General features: G+C 47.3%; 1 protein-coding gene across 1 annotated transcript; it reads left to right on the top strand.

Annotated features, from left to right (window-relative positions):
* The first annotated feature begins 5,050 nt into the window (after positions 1–5,050).
* LOC135892136 (phospholipase A2 inhibitor and Ly6/PLAUR domain-containing protein-like) lies at positions 5,051–11,972 on the top strand. Its single transcript, XM_065419832.1, has 6 exons — positions 5,051–5,108; positions 8,381–8,503; positions 9,652–9,807; positions 10,511–10,651; positions 11,437–11,677; positions 11,876–11,972. Exons 1-6 carry the CDS (start codon positions 5,051–5,053, stop codon positions 11,970–11,972), a joined length of 816 nt encoding a protein of 271 aa, XP_065275904.1.
* Positions 11,973–19,544: the final 7,572 nt, after the last annotated feature.

Raw genomic sequence — 19,544 nt, 5'->3', positions numbered from 1 at the left:
AAATTTACTCTGTATAAAGTTTATACAGGATGTGGCAAAGCTTATACAGGGTAAATTCATGAATTGTCCGCCCTCTATAACACTGATAGAGAGATATGCACAGCTGTTTGCTCCCCCAGGTATTAATCTCTTACTCTTGGTTTATTAATAAACAAAAGTGATTTTATTAAGTATAAAAAGTAGGATTTAAGTGGTTTCAAGTAATAACAGACAGAACAAAGTAAGTCACCAAGGAAAATAAAGCAAAAACACGCAAGTCTAAGCCTAATACATTAAGAAACTGATTACAGGTAATATCTCACCCTCAGGGATGTTCTAATAAGCTTCTTTCACAGACTAGACTCCTTCCTCGTCTGGACCTAATCCTTTCCCCTGGTACAGTCCTTGTTTGTTCCAGCAGACATCTCTGGTAGTAAGAAGGGGTTTTCTCATGACTGGAAGCCCCCTTTGTCCTGCTCCACTCCCTTTTAGAGCTTTGGCACAAGGTGGGAATCTTTTGTCTCTCTGGTCCCCACCCCTCCTTCTAAATGGAAAAGTACCAGGTTTAAGATGGATTTCAGAATCAGGTGACATGGTCACATCTCACTGTAAGACCCCTAGTCTCCATTCCCCATGGGCTGGCCCACACATACACAGGAAGGCTTTTAAGTGGCTCAGGCCATTTACAACTGGGGCATCCTTAATGGCCTCCACTTAATATGTTTCCATCAGTGATACAAGTTTATATCTTATTCTCCCAACTCCAGATATAGAAATAATACATGAAAACAAATAGGATGAACACACTTAGTAGATTACAAACTGTCTAATGACACCATACAAGGGGTATTTAGCATAAAGCAGTTATATCATATTCATAAGCATACTTCCATAAAGCTTATGGAGTGCAACATCACACCCATGTTTTTTAATCTTCCCTCATAGGTCATGTTTTCTAGACCTTTAATCATTTTTGTTGCTCTCCTCTGGACTTCCTCCAATTTGTCCACATCTTTCCTGAAATGTGGCGCCCAGAACTGGACACAACACTCCAGTTGTGGCTTAATCGGCGAATACAGCCCAAAATGATGTTTGCTTTTTTTGCAACAGCATTACACTGTTGACTCATACTTAGCTTGTGATCCACTATGACCCCCTGATCCCTTTCCGCAGTTCTCCTTCCTAGGCAGTCATTTCCCATTTTGTATGTGTGCAACTGATTGTTCCTTCCTAAGTGGAGCACTTTGCATTTGTCCTTATTGAATTTCATCCTACTTCCTTCAGACCATTTCTTCAGTCTGTCCAGCTCATTTTGGATTTTAATCCTATCCTCCAAAGCACTTGTGACCCCTCCCAGCTTGGTATCATCCACAAACTCTATCAGTGAACTCTCTATGCCATGATCTAAATCATTTATGAAGACATTGAACAGAACCAGACAAGAACTGATCCCTTCAGGACACCACTCGTTATGCCCTTCCAGCCTGACTGTGAACCACTGAGGACTACTTTCTGGGAACAATTTTCCATCCGGTTTTGACCCACTTTATAATAGTTCCATCTAGGTTGTATTTTCCTAGTTTGTTTATGAGAAGGTCATGGGAGACAGTATCTAAAGCTTTATTAAAGTCAAGATTATACCACATCTACTGCATTCCACAAGGCTTGTTACCGTGTCAAGGAAAGCTATCAGGTTGCTTTGACATGATTTATTATTGACAAATCCATGCTGGCTGTTACTTAGCACCTTGTTATCTTCTAGGTGTTTGCAAACTGATTGCTTGATTATTTGTTCCATTATATTTCCAAGTACAGAAGTTAAGTTGACTGGTCTGTAATTCCCCGGGCTGTCCTTATTTCACTTTTTATAGATTGGCACTAGATTTGCCCTTTTCCAGTCTTCTGGAATCTCTCCTGTCTTCCATGACTTTTCAAAGATAATTGCTCAGATATCTCCTCAGTCAGCTCCCTGAGTATTCTAGGATGTATTTTATCAGGCCCTGCTGACTTGAAGATATTTAACTTGTCTATGCATTTTTTTAACCTGTTCTTTCTCTATTTTAGCCTCTGAACCTACCTCATTTTTACTGGTGTTCACTACGTAAGACGTCTGATTGCTACTAATCTTTTGGTGAAAACTGAAACAATAAAATCATTTAGTTCCCCTGCCATTTCCATTGTCCGTTATTGTCTTTCCCCCCTTCACTGAGTAATGCGCCTACCCTGTCCTTGGTTTTCATCTTCCTTCTAATGTATTTGTACAAGGTTTTCTTCTTACCCTTTCTGCCTCTAGCTAGTTTAATCTTGTTTTGTGCCTTGGCCTTTCTAACTTTGTCCTGACATGCTTGTGTTGTGTTTTTATATTAACCCTTCATACTCTGACCTTGTTTCCACTTTTTGTGGGACTCTTTTTTGAGTTTCAGCTCATTGAAGATCTCCTGGTTTAGCCAGAGTGGTCTCTTGCCATCCTTCCTACGCAGTGGGATAGTTTGCTCCTGTGCCCTTAATAACGTCTCCTTGAAAAGCTGCCAACTGTCTTTAATACATGGATATAAATAATCCCCAGCTTTTCCATCACACTTTTCATCCGTGGATCTCCAACCACCCTCTCTCTTTAGATTCCTGAAGATCCCAACACCTGGATTCCGTCTGGAAGCCCCCTACCCACCTCGACAACCTCAGGGAGCAAAACTGGCCTGAAATACATCCAAGGCCGAAATGCTCTTCACCGCTCAGTTATTCTATAAATAAATTCCCCCAACTGGGTGCGATGTCATGTGCTTGAGACCCATTTTGCTGCAATGCCCTTGACATGGGGCAAGGAAGAAAATGTGTCAGCATGAATGTTTTCACAATTTAATGATAAGGATATCATTAAATTGTGTAAACATTCATGCTGACACATTTTCTATTTAGTAACCTGTTCTGGGAATGGGAGGGGAGCTGTCGTAATGGAGCCAACTCCATGGCCATCCTTAGTTTCCTTGGGATAGTTTCAGTGGACCCCCCATTTGGTGTCAATCGGCCATTGCTCCATTATTGTCAATGGAACCAGGTCCCCGGCTGCTGTCAATTGGCCATTGTGTGATTTCCAGCACCCGATGAACTGGCTAAACACCTCTAATGTGCAAACAGTCGCACATCTACCCTTGTGACTAAGCTGAATATCACCTCTTATCTCTGTTGCACGAACCAGCTGATTGTATGGAACAAGTTCTATAAAACACAAGCTGATGGGTTGATAAAGGGTCAGTCTGAATTGTATTTAAAGACATGAGGGTCGTGTAATATATTACATTTCAGTAAATCATTCACTGTTACTCCCTATGTATATATGAATCCGATTCTGTCTTTGGACTATATAGAGAGGAAAGGAGCTGTGCTAGACAGGTTAGTGCATCTCTTCAATTTATAGAGAACTTGGAGGTGAACGGAAGGTAAGAGTTTTTAAGCTGTGTAAAATTATGGTTTGTAATCTTTCATGATATGCTGCAAAGCTTGTAAAGGCTGGAGATATATTTCAAGTGCAAGCTCCCATTGTAAAAGCCCATGATGATGATAAATCAGGGATAAAGAGGCTCAGTTTGTGCAAAGGAAAAGAAACCTCACTCATGTGTGTGAGCGAAATAGGGAGATTTTCAAAGGCAAAACTGGCAGTGAGGGTGCCAGCGTCTGCTGAAACTCATTGGGAGTCGGGCCTCGAACTCCCTTCGGCTTCTTTGAACGTCCCAGGTTTAGAGAAGAGAAGAACCAGTTGACATAATTGATTTGGACTGTCAAAAAGACTTTGACAAGCTCCCTCACTGTAGGGCAGTAACAGGGCCAGCCCACAACTTTTTGGCACCTTAGGCGGGGAGCTCAAATGACGCCACCATGTCCTGGATCATCTAGACTTAAGGAACTAAACTCAGCAGCAGCTGTCTCTTGTGCCTCCACCACACTCTTCTCTGATCTACACTTTTCTTCAGGAATGTGCATGGTTACATCCATTTCAGATGGAGATATGGATGCTGCAGTAGCTGCTAGGTCACCTGCCCTCTGAGGCTACATCTACACTACGGGGGGGGGGGTCGATTTAAGATACGCAAATTCAGCTACGCGAATAGCGTAGCTGAATTCGATGTATCGCAGCCGACTTACCCCGCTGTGAGGACGGCGGCAAAATCGACCTCCGCGGCTTCCCATCGACGGCTCTTACTCCCACCTTCGCTGGTGGAGTAAGAGCGTCGATTCGGGGATCGATTGTCGCGTCCTGACGGGACGCGATAAATCGATCCCCGAGAGGTCGATTTCTACCCGCCGATTCAGACGGGTAGTGTAGACCAGGCCTTACTAACTGGAAGATCAGGCATCTTCTCACCATTCACATCCTCACTGGGGCCGGAAGGCTCACCGTGAACATTTGTGTCTACGTATCTCAGGAGATATGGTCCCACGCAGAGCTCTACCCTGGAGTTCCACTCTGTTATTTCTAGGCATGAAAGAGCTGAGAGAAATGCATGGTGTCAAGTATCGGGGGTAGCCGTGTATCCAGGAAAACAACAAGGAGTCCGGTGGCAGCGTAAAGACTAATAGATTCCATGGGTAAAACGAAAGCTGATGCCCAAATCAATCTATTAGTCTTTGAGGTGCCACCGGACTCCTTGTAGTTTCTGAGAAAAATATTTTCTCTTCACAATTCCAGAATTAAATGTTTTGATTTTTTCAACTCAATGTCATTTCAAAATTGACGGCAACATTTATCTTTAAACCATTTTAAGAATGTTTTTAAATGCCTGAAAATGAACCAAAACCATTTTTTGTTCGGCTTTTCAGTCGGATGAGAATTTTTGTTCAACCGAAAACGATTTTTATTTCCTGATCGTTTGGAACTGCCAGTGAACCAAAAAATCGGTTATTTGTGCAGCTCTGATCCCTGGTGCTTTCCCCACCAAATCTCTGCTAGAATTCCCTTTCCATCCTCATTTTGGTCTTTACTGTCTCCTCCTCCCCCCTGGCAGAGCTCGCTGTGTCAGCCGTGAGAAGCTCCGTTCAGCTCCGAGCCCAGCCCCGTGAGCCTACCAGCACCAGGATGGTTTCCTTCATCCTCTGCCTTCTCCCTGCTCTCCTAGCTACAATGAGTGCACAAGGTGAGTCATCCGCTGCTGTGGCCATGTAACCCACCCTGGACAGATCATCAGAGAACCTTCCCAATGGGGAGCAATCCCCACGAGCCTAGGGGCCAAGACAGCTGGCTTCTGCACCCCAAACCCTTCTGTCAGACCCCTCTGCTGGCCGGCTGCAGGGCCGGCCCACAACATTTTTGTACCTGAGGTGGGGAGCTCAAATGACGCCCCCATGCCCCGTCGCTTGGGCCAAAACCTTGAAAGGTCTCAATTCTGCCTTCTTCCTGTTCTACTCCTTTCATGGTACGGCTCTTCTACCTACGCCAATAAAGGAGAACTAACAACTTAAAATGCCTTCTTCAAAAATTTTAAGTAACACTTAACTTTCAAACGCCTGAACAGCAAATGTAACTTCTCTTGTCTGCATAGTAAACACTGGCATTTTTATCTGTTTGAATAATCAAAGTGGTGCTTTCCATGCCTTCTTGGTTGCAAAGATTTGAACTGCTCCCTGCTGAAGGTCCACAGTCTGGGCCAGCTCATGCTCTATTGAGATGGTTGCAAGGTCGACCAGCCTCTCCTGTATCATTGTGGAGCGCAGATGTGTTTTTATTAACTTCAGCTTGGAGAAGCTGCGTTCTCCACTGGCAACTGTTACAGGAAGTGTTAGAAGCATGCGCAGAGCAACAAAAGCATTTGGAAAGAGGGTGGTCATATTATTTGTGCACATATATTCCAGAACAGCCTTTGGAGTTGATCCTGCTGAAATGTATCTTGAAAGGGCTTTCAGTTCATCACCTAAATCACTCGCATCAATATTGTCTCTAGTGCCCTGCATTGCTGGTGTAGGTCTTCTTCAGGTATAGTGAGGAGTTTTGGAATATCATACAACATCCCAAATATACTGCTGGGTTCCTTGAGCTGCATGAAACGTTCTTCAACTGACTGTATTGCACAATCCAGCACCTGGTTAAAGAATTCAACTTTGAATTGTTGTTTGGGGTCTCTTATGGGATTATCCCGTGCCTTGTAATCAAAATGTAGTCTTCTTCTTCGGTTACTCTTGTATAATTGAATGCGTGGGAAAATAGTTTCAGTGTGAAGTTCCTCTGCCAATATCTCTGCACTCTTCAGAATGTTTTGAAATCCCTCATCTGACCAGTAAGACTGTAGGTATGACTTTGCATTGTCCAGTTGTTCCATTGCTCCAGTTATATCAAGGTCAACACCTTGGAGTCTCTTGCTTACAACATTTATTTCAAACCGTATGTCATGCCACAACACTACGCCACACAGAAATTTGAAGTTATGTGTGTTTCTGGTGATTCCATTTCCCTCTGCCACTGTTCTCCCACGAACAGTTCTTGTCATACCATTATCCTCCATAATGGCAACTAGGGCATCATCTATCTTCCCAATTTGGTGTTTGATAGGCTTTATCGCCTCCACTCGACTTTCCCATCATGTGGCACTCAGTGGTTTCAGTGTCAGAGAGGATGTTCCCAGATGTTGCTTCAAAATTTGCCATGGATGAGTTGATGCCAAGAAAAATACATAGATGCTTTGAATTACATTAAAAAATTCAGCAGCCTCACTAGAAGCTGATGCTGCATCACTGACCACCAAGTTCAATGAATGAGAACTGCATGGGACAAAAAAACCTACAGGATTTAACTCTTGGATCCGTGTCTGCACTCCTCTGTTCTTTCCTCTCATGTTGGCACCATTATCATAGCCCTGACCTCTCATGTCAGCTATCGCAATTCCTGTATCTTCCAGCTTTTTAAGTCATACTAGCTCCTGTAGTATCATCAATGTCAATAAATTCTAGAAAATGCTCTCTGACAGTCACCATTGAAGGGACATTTTTACTAGGTTCTGTTGTTGTTACAAAACGCACCATTAAAGTCATTTGTTCCGTATGGCTGATGTCAGGTGTGCAGTCCAGAATAGTATCTTGCTGACTTCAGATCTGCCACAATTTTCTGTTTGACTTTGTTGCCAGTAACTATATGATCTCATTTTGAATTGTTTTTCCAAGGTAGTGGTGTGTGTACATTTCTTGAATGATGACTCTCCTTAGATGCTCCTGGAGTACAGCATCAAACTCAGTCATCAGCTCCACAATTTTGAGGAAGTAAAGAGACTCTGATCCAATCTTCTCTTGATGCTGATCATCTATGGTGGCCTTTAACCTTAGTCTCATCTCAAGCTCTTTCCACCTATGGAATGCTCTCTGGTGATTTGCTGCCTTCTCATGAGCAGAGAGAATACATAGGCACCAGCAGCAGACACAATTTTCTACACTCTGTGTCCTAGTGATGCGTCTGCCTCAATTTGCCTCATTGTAAGGCCAGCCCTGGCCGGCTGGCAGCCCAGAGAGCCTGGCTGCACTCACATCAGTGGCTTTTCCCTATTTCTATGCAACCAAATAACTTTTGAACGCTGCGTTCCATTGACTCCAAAATGTCAGGGGATGTTCTAGGCATCACTGAGCCGAACCACATTGACTTTGGGGGAAATCAGAAAACAGGAAGAGGGAAATCGGGGACACACCGAACCCCTTGGCTTCTGGCCAACCACCTCTGTAACTGTGTGTACGTCAAAGAACCTGTTGATGGGACCATTGACATTTTCCCGCCCATCAACTCCCCCCAGCCCAGCACTGCCCAGCGTCCCCATGGAGCTTAATATGTTACACCCTGGGCAGCTGATCTCCCAGACAGAAAGAAGGATGATAGTGGGGGGGAAGGTGAGCTGAATTGGGGGCATACAGCAGCCCTGGCATGGGGAAGAATGGGGGACCCTGATATGGGGGTTGGGGAAATGGGGGGCACACAGAGCCCCTGGCATGAGGTGGGGGGTGGAGGGGGTTGCATGGTATCCATGAAATAGAAGGGGGTGGGAGGGGCACACAAGGAGTTTGTGAGGACCACGGGGGGCTGTCAGGAGCCCCGGGCCGTGCAATGAACTCAGCCAACACATGCTGCGAAGTGAGCAACTCTCCAGTACTGTGAATACCTGCACAACGGGAGCCGCATCTGGGGTGGGCGGAGCTTATTTTGTGGGCGGAGCTTGGGAAGAACACCATCCCCTTCACCCGTCCCCAATGGGAACCCCGGATACCGCTGGCCCAGGGGCTGAAAGTGTGTAATTGCTGAGTGTCCGGGAGGAAATCGGGTCTGTTAACCCCTCGGCTTGTTTGGAGCAGAGGGGGAAGACTGGGGCTAAGGGACGTGTCAGAGTGACACTGTCACACCCCAGTAAGAAGGAAACACTTGTTCTTCTTTCTCCAGGTGAGACCCTGACATGTGACACGTGCTTTGGCCAAACGGAGACCTGCAGTTTCAATCCAGGAACCTGCCAAGTCAACAAGGCTACTGGTGGCTGCCTCTCCGTGGCAGAAGATAATACACTGGGTAGGTGACATTGCTGTCAACCCAGGCACATCCTTTCCTGCAGTCTGTCACCATCCTCATCGCTAAGGCCAACCCCAAACAGTCCATCAACAAAGCACATTCACCCGGCACAGAACACTCAGTCTGTGCTCGACGCTTCATTTATTCAGGCAACGTTACGGTGTCTTATGTAGCGATTGGAAGACACGGCGGTTCGAAATCCTGGCCCCATTGGAGTCAGTTGTAAATCTCCCATTGACTTCAGTGGCGTCAGGATTTCACCCCTTGAGCTTTATCCCCACAATGGACGGCTGCGCTGCAACAAGCGAAGCTGCTTTGGGTGGAAATGCACATTCTGAATCGTGTTAAAAAAAAGAAATTGGCGCTGAGATCCCTTGTACACTGCCACCTTGCTCCCAATGTGCTGTCTGAAGCTGTTAGTCACCTGCTCAGGGCTGGAGCCCTGCCTTACGCGGTTCTTCCCCTTGCTTGGGATGCAAATTCAAGATACTTTTTGCCATTTGCCATTTGACTTAAAGAGATTCCAAACCGTCTCCATGTTCAACTACCTGAGGTCCTCACGCCAGCGGATTTCATTAGTTCCCTTCATTTCTCAACGTTTGCCCTTTGGAATCGAAAATCTGAGTTACACACCTGGTTTTGTTCATCCTTCCATTGAATTACAGAGAATAAATGGCTCCTTCCATTTACCCTTTAAGAAGGATGCAAAGCACAGCATCAGCTTTAACGTGGTCTGTCTTTATCTATCTATCTATCTATCCCCATATGTGCACACCTGCCTCTCACGACAGTCAGGAAATTTTCCCAGCACAGTCACAAATGGGTTTATTAAAACTTCCACCCACTCAGGGTACGGCTTCACAGCAGAGTTCATGTGGGCCGTGACCCGAGGTTTAGCCCTAACCCGCCCCCCCACCGCTCCCTACTATCCACACACAAAATCCTTTAACCTCAGGCTGGCTGATGCAATTTGGGGTGTAGTTTAGATCCAGGTTCCTCTTTAATTTCTTGAATTGTGGGCCCCCTAACTAGACACAGAATCCCAGCAGAATCGCCCCAGGGAAAAATATGGAGGTAAAATAACATCCCTGCTGTTACTCAAGGTTCCCCTCCCAGCCTCTCATTTTCTTTTTCTGTCTTTAACAAAGATGGGACACAGAACACGTACTTCTACAAACAGTGTCTGAGTAGCTATAAGAGTGACATCGAAGTCCCCATCTCCTTCACTGTTGGGAATGGCCAGTATGTGAGGATCAACACCACACGATGCAACACAGATAACTGTAACTCGGCTGTACCTGGAGGTAAGTTATGGGTCTGTTTTTCCGTCCCTCTTTAACGGGTTGTTGACATGAACAGTTCAGAAGGCGCTGAGCTGGGGTGTGAATCCAGCTCTCCGTGTGCCCCCTGCCGATGCACGTGACCGTTCGGGTGCTTTGGAAGGGCACTAGCTCAAAGCATATTAACGAATGGTTCACGTGCATCAGCAGGGTGCACGTGGCCAGCTAGGCCGTGGCAGGCTGGTGCAGGGTCGATTCACACCCTGGCCCCCCTTGCCACAGTCGAATGGTTCATGTGGACAAGCCCCGGCACAGGTATATTATTTCCCATTTCTCCCCTTTACTGCCCCCAACGTCCATTCACTCGAATGTCATTTCTGTCGCCACTGAAATGCCTGTCGCTGGCAGGTCTCCAAACCAGGGGGTGGAACAGTCGGGGCCCATGTGAAATCAGACGGGCGAGGGCTGCATGCGAGAGAGGGGCAGCAGCCGGGATGGGCTCAAATCTAAACCTCCCTGAACCTGTCAGGCTCCACCTTCAAACTCGCCGGGGTCTGGAACTGATCGGATACGGCGTTCAAGGACAGTCGTGTCACAGACAGACGGAGAAATGCCATGGGGCTGGGGGTGGGGCCTTCACCTGCTCAGGCAATGCAGGGCACATCCCCCAGATTGAACGAGGTTTAACGCACCCTGTGACCGTCTCTCTCTCTCTCTCGGTTCTCAGTGCCCAAAGGGAGCACCACCAAGAACGGGCTGCAGTGCCCAACCTGCTTTGCTCTGAACTTCACTATCTGCAACAGCGCAATCACCCCTTGTACCGGGGACGAGACCTATTGCATGGATTTCACTGGGTTTCTATACCAAGGTAAATGCTGCCAGCTGGCCGCAGTGTGGGAGCTACCCCGGGAATCTCACACCCCAGGAACTCCCCAGAGAGCTGGTGAAAACTAGTCTGTGCTGGGCCCTTGGGCAGGTGGGGGCCGCCAAGAGGGGTTTTTGGCCGGAGGGGAAAGAGGAACTTGGAAGTTTTCCCTTCCTCACCTCCTCCTTTCCTTTCCTTTCCCCCCTCCTTCAGTGATGCCGCCCTGCTCCTGGAGTTATGACAACACAGTCTCTTACCATGGGAAGGGATGTTATGTTGATGATGCAGAGCTGGGAGAGAACCCAGGAGTCCTGGGTCCCAGCCCTACTGCTCTAACCACTAAACCCCACCCCCTGTATGTTTAAGGTGGAGCTAAGCTATTGCTCAGTGCGGAAGCTCCTGTTCTCAGTGTGTGTCCAGGACTCCCAGCACTTTGGGGTGTTTATAAAATAACTGAACCGAGTGGTCGGGGCTGCCGGGCACGGTGAAAGCCAGGCGTGTTCCCCGGGGGGGCCGGGTGCTGGGGAAGGAGCTGCCCCCATCGATCTGCTGGGTCCCAAACTCCAGCTTCAATTTCTTGTGGAGCTGCAGAAAGGGGCGCGGGGGAGGCAAGAGGGGAACAGACACCCGCCCTGCCCTGGCCAGTTACAGCGAGAGCAGGGAGAGCACTGGGCGGGTGGGAATGGGAGGCAGAGGTGGGAACCACTGGATGGTAGAGACAGAAGTTATGGGGGCAGAGAAGGAACCAGAGCTGCCTGGTTGATTAACAGGCTGATTTCATCCATCAGATTCATCTCGATCAGCATTTCAAGCAAAAGGCTGCGCTACTGCGTCTGCTCAGGCCATTAAACCTGGAGCCATCCTGACTATGGCACTCTACACATTTGACTTTTTTTGGGGGAAATCTGTTCCAGCGGAGAAAATACCCACCAACCCCCCTCCCACAACCCCTGCCTCTCTAGAAACAACCACCACCACCTCCAACACAACCACCACCACCACCCCCACTCCCGCTACAACCGACACCACCCCCAAAACAACCACCGCCACCGCCCCCAACACAACCGCCACCACCATCCCCAAGACAACCACCACCCCCAAAAGAACTACCACAAACAAAACAACCACCATCCACAAAACAATGCCCACCTCTACAACCACCACCACCAAACCCACTACCTCACCCAAAACAACCACCTCATCCAAACCCACCCTCCCCGCCCAAAAAACCCACAGTGGAGCCAGCCCGGCTCTGGGGAAATTCTCCTTTGCCCTCTACCTGCCTGGCCTGACTGGGCTACTGCTGGTGAAGCTGCTCTCCTGACCCCCGCCCGGCACCGCCCACGCAGCACCTGGTGCCTGTGAATAAAGGCCTGAAGTCCCAGCTACCCCCCATCTGAGGCCTCTCCGTGCTGCTGGGGTGATGCAAAGCGGCTGCTGCATAGCCAAGAGTCTGCACAGCGTATGGGTGTGCGTCTGTCCCGGTACTTCACGGCTGGCTGGAATCTCTGTGTGCATTAGCAAATTCACCGAATAAATCAGGATCCAAAATAAAAGCCCCCAGTGTGTTGTGTTTGGGTTACCTGTTGCTGAGCCCGTCTGCATGAGACTGGGGCGCTGTCAGATGCATTAGGCATATACGAATTTGCTTGTGTGTGTGTGTGTGTGTGTGTGTGTGTGTGTGTGTGTGTGTGTGTGTGTGTGTGTGTGTGTGTGTATAAATATAAAATCTGGAATAAAAATCTACATTCCAAGCACACCATGGAGGTTGCCCTCTCAAGCACTGAGAAGTTAGGAAATGCCAGAACACACGGTGCCAGTACGAGCTTAATTCAATCCCCCGGTGCGTTTGCATTGTGCTACAGCCTTTGATTTCATGATCACACACTGTGCGTTTCCACTGCAGCCCTGCCACGGTCAATACGTCTTTTCCTTCTCGTTGGGGCATTACCCCAGGCCGTATTTCCCACCCGCCGTTCCTAGCCCACGCTTCTCTGAATGACTAATGACACCTCCTGGGCCTCTCTGTGGAGTTCTCACCACGGGCTCTGAGGGCCTCACAGACATTCATCACTTGGTCTGTGCAACAGCCCGGTGGGACCCGGGAAACTGAGGCACGGCGGGGCTCCACACAGGGAGTCCGGACACACATCTCCCCGTGCACATGGCCACACTGCTATCCACACTCGAGCATAAGAACATAGGAATGGCCATACTGGGTCAGACCAAAGGTCCATCTAGCCCAGTATCCTGTCTTCTGACAGCGGCCAATGCCAGGTGTCCCAGAGGGAATGAACAGAACAGGTGATCATCAAGTGATCCATCCCCCATTGCCAATTCCCAGCTTCTGGCAAACAGAGGCTAGGGACACCATCCCTGCCCGTCCTGGCTAATAGCCATTGATGGACCTATTCTCCATGAACTTATCTAGTTCTTGTTTGAACCCTGTTATGGTCTTGGCCTTCACAACATCCTCTGGCAAAGAGTTCCACAGGTTGACTGTGTGTTGTGTGAAGAAATACTTCCTTTTGTTTGTTTTAAACTGGCTGCTTATTAATTTCATTTGGTGACCCCCAGTTCTTGTGTTATGGGAAGGAGTAAACAACACTTCCTTATTCACTTTCTCCACACCCTTCAACATTTTATAGACCTCTATCCTATCCCCTCTTAGTCGTCTCTTTTCCAAGCTGAAAAGTCCCAGTCTTATTAATCTCTCCTCATACGGAAGCTGTTCCATCCCCCTCATCATTTTTGTTGCTCTTCTCTGTACCTTTTCCAATTCCAATACATCTTTTTTGAGATGGGGCGACCACATCTGCACACAGTATTCAAGATGTGGGCGTATCATAGATTTATATGGGGTAACATGATATTTTCTGTCTTATTATCTATCCCTTTCCTAATGATTCCCAACATTCTGTTCACTTTTTTGACTGCCGCTGCACGTTGAGTGGATGTTTTCAGAGAACTATCCACAATGACTCCAAAATCTCATTTTTGAGTGGTAACAGGTAATTTAGGCCCCATCATTTTGTATGTATAGTTGGGATTATGTTTTCTAATGTGCATTACTTTGTATTTATCAACATTGAATTTCATCTGCCATTTTGTTACAAAGGGATCTCACAAAACTGGGTAACACTTCGCAGTTAGCTTTGGACTTAACTCTCTTGAGTAGTTTTGTATCATCTGCAAATTTTGCCACCTCACTGTTTACCCCTTGTCAAGGCTGTATCCCCACTTTGAACTTTAGGGTACAAGAGTGGGGGCCTGCATGAGGACTTCTAAGCTTAACTACCAGCTTAGTTCTGGTCCGCTGCCACCATTCCCTACCCTGGGAAGCTTTTAGAAACCTCTCACCAATTCCCTGGTGAATACAGATCCAAACTCCTTGGATCTTAAACAAGGAGAAATTGACCCTTCCCCCCTCCTTCCTTTCACCAACTCCTGGTGAATACAGATCCAAACCCCCTTGGATCTTAAAACAAGGAGAAATTAATTAGGTTCTTAAAAAGAAGGCTTTTAATTAAAGAAAAAGGTAAAAATCATCTCTGTAAAATCAGTATGGAAAATAACCTTACAGGGTAATCAAACTTAAAGAGCTCAGAGGACCCCCCTCTAGCCCAGGTTCAAAGTATAGCAAACAAAGATAAACACTCTAGTAAAAGGTACATTTACAAGTTGAGAAAACAAAGTAAATCTAAGACGCCTTGCCTGGCTTTTACTTACAATTTTGAAATAAGAGAGACTTGTTTAGAAAGATGGGGAGAACCTGGATTGATGTCTGGTCCCTCTCAGTCCCAAGAGCGAACAACCCCTTAAAACAAAGAGCACACACAAAAGCCTTCCCCCCCCCCCAAGATTTGAAAGTATCTTGTCCCCTTATTGGTCTTTTGGGTCAGGTGTCAGCCAGGTTACCCGAGCTTCTTAACCCTTTACAGGTAAAAGGATTTTGGAGTCTCTGGCCAGGAGGGATTTTAGTACTGTACACAGGAGAGCTGTTACCCTTCCCTTTATAGTTATGACACGCCCCCCAAATCACAGATAGTGTTGGACGTTTGGTTCCACACTGGCTGTGATTTCTTCCTGGAGTTCTAGGAGAAAACAGAGTTAATAAGACACATGTACATTTAGACATACTACTGATTATATAAAAAACTAACAATATGTTTTATTCCAAGAACAATTGTTAACCAGTTTACTCTGGGAAACTTTCCTGGGAGAGTGCATCAGCCACTTGTTAGAAGCTCCCGAAATGTGTTGTATTTTAAAATCAAAATCTTGGAGAGCTAAACTCCACCGAAGAAGTTTTTTGTTATTTCCCTTGGCGGTATGAAGCCACTGTAGCGCAGCATGGTCTGTTTGTAGTTGGAAACGCCGTCCCCAAACACATGGGCGTAGCTTTTCCAGCGCGTACACAATGGCGTAGCATTCCTTTTCGCTGATTGACCAGTGGCTTTCCCTCTCAGCCAGTTTCTTGCTGAGAAACACGACAGGATGGAATTCTTGATCCGGTCCTTCCTGCATTAAAACTGCTCCCACGCCTCGCTTGGAAGCATCTGTGGTTACTAGGAACGGTTTGTCAAAGTCTGGGGCCCTTAGCACAGGGTCAGACATGAGTGTTGCCTTAAGCTGGTTAAAGGCCTTTTGACACTTATTAGTCCACTGAACTGCATTTGGCTGTTTCTTTCTGGTTAGGTCTGTCAGCGGGGCGGCGATTTGGCTGTAGTGTGGTACAAATCGCCTAGAATATCCGGCCAAGCCTAAGAAGGATTGGACCTGTTTCTTTGACTTTGGAACTGGCCACTTTTGGATAGCATCCACTTTGGCCTGTAGGGGATTTATAGTTCCTTGACCCACCTGGTGCCCCAGGTACGTCACTCTGTTTTGGCCTATTTGACACTTTTTAGCCTTAACAGTTAGTCCTGCCTGCCCGGATGCGCTCAAAGACTTTTTCCAGGTGCTCCAGGTGTTCTGCCCATGAATCAGAAAAAATGGCCACATTATCGAGGTAGGCAACTGCAGATTCTCCCAATAACGCTAAGAGACCATCTACAAGTCTTTGGAAGGTGGAGGGTGCATTTTGCAACCCGAAAGGGAGTACATTGAATTCATACACCCCTGCCTGGGTGACGAAGGCGGACCTTTCCTTAGCGGGTTCATCTAGTGGTACTTGCCAGTACCCTTTGGTTAAGTCTAAAGTAGAGATGAATTGGGCATGTCCCAATTTTTCCAATAGCTCATCTGTGCGTGGCATTGGATAGTTGTTAGGACGAGTTACAGCATTTAGTTTACGGTAGTCCACGCAAAAGCGTATTTCCCCATCTGGTTTGGGAACTAGAACCACTGGAGATGCCCATGCACTGCTAGAGGGGCGGATTATACCCATCTGTAGCATGTCCTGGATCTCCCTTTGTATAGCAGCTTGGGCATGAGGTGACTCCCGGTAGGGTGGGGTTCTAATTGGGTGAGCATTCCCTGTGTCAATGGAGTGGTATGCCCGTTCGGTCCGTCCTGGAGTGGCTGAGAAAATCGGTGCAAAGCTTGTGCACAGCTCCTTGATCTGCTGTCGCTGCAGACATCCAAGGGTCGTGGAGAGGTTCACCTCTTCCACGCCACCATTCCTTTTTCCTTCATAGTAGACACCTGCAGGCCACTCCGCGTCATCTGTTTCCTGGGCTGTAAACTGGCAAACGTTTAATTCTCTGGAATAAAAGGGCTTAAGAGAATTAACATGGTATACCTTAGGCTTTATGTTGGAGGTGGGGGAGGCTATGAGATAGTTAACAGCTCCTAGGCGCTCCTGGACCGTGAATGGTCCTTCCCACGACGCTTCCATTTTATGGGCCTGGAGCACCTTTAAGACCATGACTTGGTCTCCTACTTTGAAGGACTGTTCTCTGGAATGTTTATCATACCAGGCCTTTTGCTCTTCCTGAGCATCCTTTAGGTTTTCTTTAGCAAGGGCTAAAGAGTGTCGGAGGGTGCTTTGTAGGTTGCTTACAAAGTCTAGAATGTTAGTTCCTGGAGAAGGCGTAAACCCCTCCCATTGCTGCTTCACCAACTGTAATGGCCCCTTAACCTCGCGGCCATACACAAGTTCAAATGGTGAAAACCCTAAACTGGGATGTGGTACAGCCCTGTAGGCAAAAAGCAACTGCTGCAACACTAGGTCACAATCATTGGAGTGTTCATTTACGAATTTACGTATCATGGCCCCCAAAGTTCCATTAAACCTCTCCACCAGACCATTGGTTTGATGGTGATGAGGGGTGGCAACCAAGTGATTCACCCCATGAGCTTCCCACAGGTTTTTCATGGTCCCTGCCAGGAAATTAGTTCCCGAATCTGTAAGGATGTCGGAGGGCCACCCTACCCTGGCAAAAATGTCTGCTAATGCCTGGCACACACTTTTAGCCCTGGTGTTGCTTAAGGGTACAGCTTCCGGCCATCGGGTAGCAAAATCCATGAAAGTCAGTACGTACTGCTTTCCTCTGTGTGTCTTCTTTGGGAAAGGACCCAGAATATCCACAGCTACTCGCTGAAATGGGACCTCAATTATGGGTAGTGGCTGGAGAGGGGCTTCGGTTCCACCACCTTTGTTTGGGTCTCTGGTAACACAGACGGGGCCCTGGTGGACGGCTCAGGAACAGGGATGGGGGTGGAAGCTTGCTTAGCCTGGCTGCGGGTGACTATTCCCACCCTCTTGGCTAGCTTCACATGGTTGGCCAAGTCTTCCCCCAGCAGCATGGGGATGGGATAATTGTCATAGACTGCAAAAGTCCACATTCCTGACCAGCCCTTGTACTGGACATGCAACTTGGCTGTAGGCAAGGTTACAGACTGTGACACGAAGGGTTGAATTGTCACTGTAGCCTCCGGGTTGATGAGTTTGGGGTCCACTAGGGATTGGTGGATAGTTGACACTTGTGCCCCAGTGTCCCTCCAAGCGATAACCTTCTTTCCGCCCACTCTCAAGGTTTCCCTTCGCTCCGAGGGTATGAGAGAGGCGTCTGGGTCTGGGGATCTTTGGTGTGATTGGGGTGTAATGAACTGTAATCGGTTGGGGTTCTTGGGGCAGTGAGCCTTTATATGCCCCAGTTCATTACATTTAAAACATCGCCCTGCTAAGGTATTACCGGGGCGATGTTGGTTGATGGAGACTGGTGTGGTGGGGTGAGAAGGCGTCTGGGCTTTCCCTTGGGATGTGGGTGGGGCCTTGGGTTGTCCCCGGTGATAAGGTTTTGTTTCGGCTTGCCCCTTCTGATATTCGCTCCAACTGCTACTAGCTTTTTTCTTTTCTGTCACCTCCACCCATTTGGCTCCAATCTCCCCCGCCTCGGTTACAGTTTTGGGCTTCCCATCTAGGATGTACCTTTCTATTTCCTCAGGAACACCCTTTAAAAACTGCTCCATTTTTACTAGGGAAAGCAGATCTTCCAGAGATGTAACATTTGCTCCTGATACCCAGGCATCACAATTTTTCCCAATGTGGTAGGCATGTTGGGTAAATGACACATCAGGTTTCCACCTTAGGGCTCTGAACCGCCGACGGGCATGCTCAGGTGTTAGCCCCATTCTGATTCTGGCCTTGTTTTTAAAAAGTTCATAACTGTTCATGTGTTCCTTCGGCATTTCAGCCGCCACCTCTGCTAAGGGTCCACTAAGCTGCGGCCTCAGCTCTACCATGTACTGGGTTGGAGTGATGCTGTATCCAAGGCAGGCCCTTTCAAAATTTTCTAAGAAGGCCTCAGTATCTTCGCCTGCCTTGTAGGTGGGGAATTTCCTGGGATGGGAAGTGGTACCTGGAGAGGAGTTGCTAGGATGGTCTGATGCATCCTGCCTAGCCCTTGCTGCTTCCAGTTCATGCTTCCTTTCTTTTTCTCTCGCCTCCTCTTTGGCTTTTTCCAGCTCCATCTCTCTCTTGTGGGCCTCCTCTTTGGCTTTCTCTTCTCTGTCTTTCAGCTCCATCTCTCTCTTGTGGGCCCCCCTCTTTGGCTCTCTCTTCTCTGTCTTTCAGCTCTATCTCTTTTTCTTTCAGCTCCATAGCTCTCTTGTGGGCCTCCTCTTTAGCTTTTTTTTCTTTGGTAGTCATTTTCCTGTTTTTTTGTGCTGGGTCACCCCCTCTGCAGTTGACTGAAACTGGGATGTACTTAGCTCTGGCTGCTGCTGAGTAAACAGAGACTTTCTAACAAGCTACTCCCGAGGATGTAAAAAGAAAAAAAAACAATTCAGCTTGTAAATTGCCTTTACCAGTCAAAGTTTGCTCGCTTTGAACCCTTCTCTTAACAAAGGCCCTCGTTAAAAAAAACTTAACACCTCTGCCTTCAGGCAAGGAGAGATAAGATATGCATCTACCTTCAGCTCTGCTTTCCAAGCAGCTAGAAGGAAAAAAAAAATCTCTTACTGGCTTTTGGGTTTAAAACGATCCCACCTCTGCCACCATGTCAAGGCTGTATCCCCACTTTGAACTTTAGGGTACAAGAGTGGGGGCCTGCATGAGGACTTCTAAGCTTAACTACCAGCTTAGTTCTGGTCCGCTGCCACCATTCCCTACCCTGGGAAGCTTTTAGAAACCTCTCACCAATTCCCTGGTGAATACAGATCCAAACTCCTTGGATTTTAAACAAGGAGAAATTGACCCTTCCCCCCTCCTTCCTTTCACCAACTCCTGGTGAATACAGATCCAAACCCCCTTGGATCTCAAAACAAGGAGAAATTAATTAGGTTCTTAAAAAGAAGGCTTTTAATTAAAGAAAAAGGTAAAAATCTCTGTAAAATTAGTATGGAAAATAACTTTACAGGGTAATCAAACTTAAAGAGCTCAGAGGACCCCCCTCTGTCTTAGGTTCAAAGTACAGCAAAGAAAGATAAACACTTTAGTAAAAGGTACATT

Source organism: Emys orbicularis, chromosome 20 (assembly GCF_028017835.1).
Source record: "Emys orbicularis isolate rEmyOrb1 chromosome 20, rEmyOrb1.hap1, whole genome shotgun sequence".
Taxonomy (NCBI): Eukaryota; Metazoa; Chordata; order Testudines; family Emydidae; genus Emys; species Emys orbicularis.
The sequence above is the reverse complement of the archived record's forward strand: the minus strand, read 5'-3'. Positions and strand labels throughout refer to the sequence as shown.

Coding starts and splice junctions, on each gene's coding strand:
- LOC135892136 (XM_065419832.1), top strand. CDS start 5,051: ATGGTTTCCTTCATCCTCTGCCTTCTCCCTGCTCTCCTAGCTACAATG. Junction 9,808..10,510: donor TAACTCGGCTGTACCTGGAG/GTAAGTTATGGG, acceptor CTCGGTTCTCAG/TGCCCAAAGGGAGCACCACC. Junction 11,678..11,875: donor CCCGCTACAACCGACACCAC/CCCCAAAACAAC, acceptor CCCCGCCCAAAA/AACCCACAGTGGAGCCAGCC.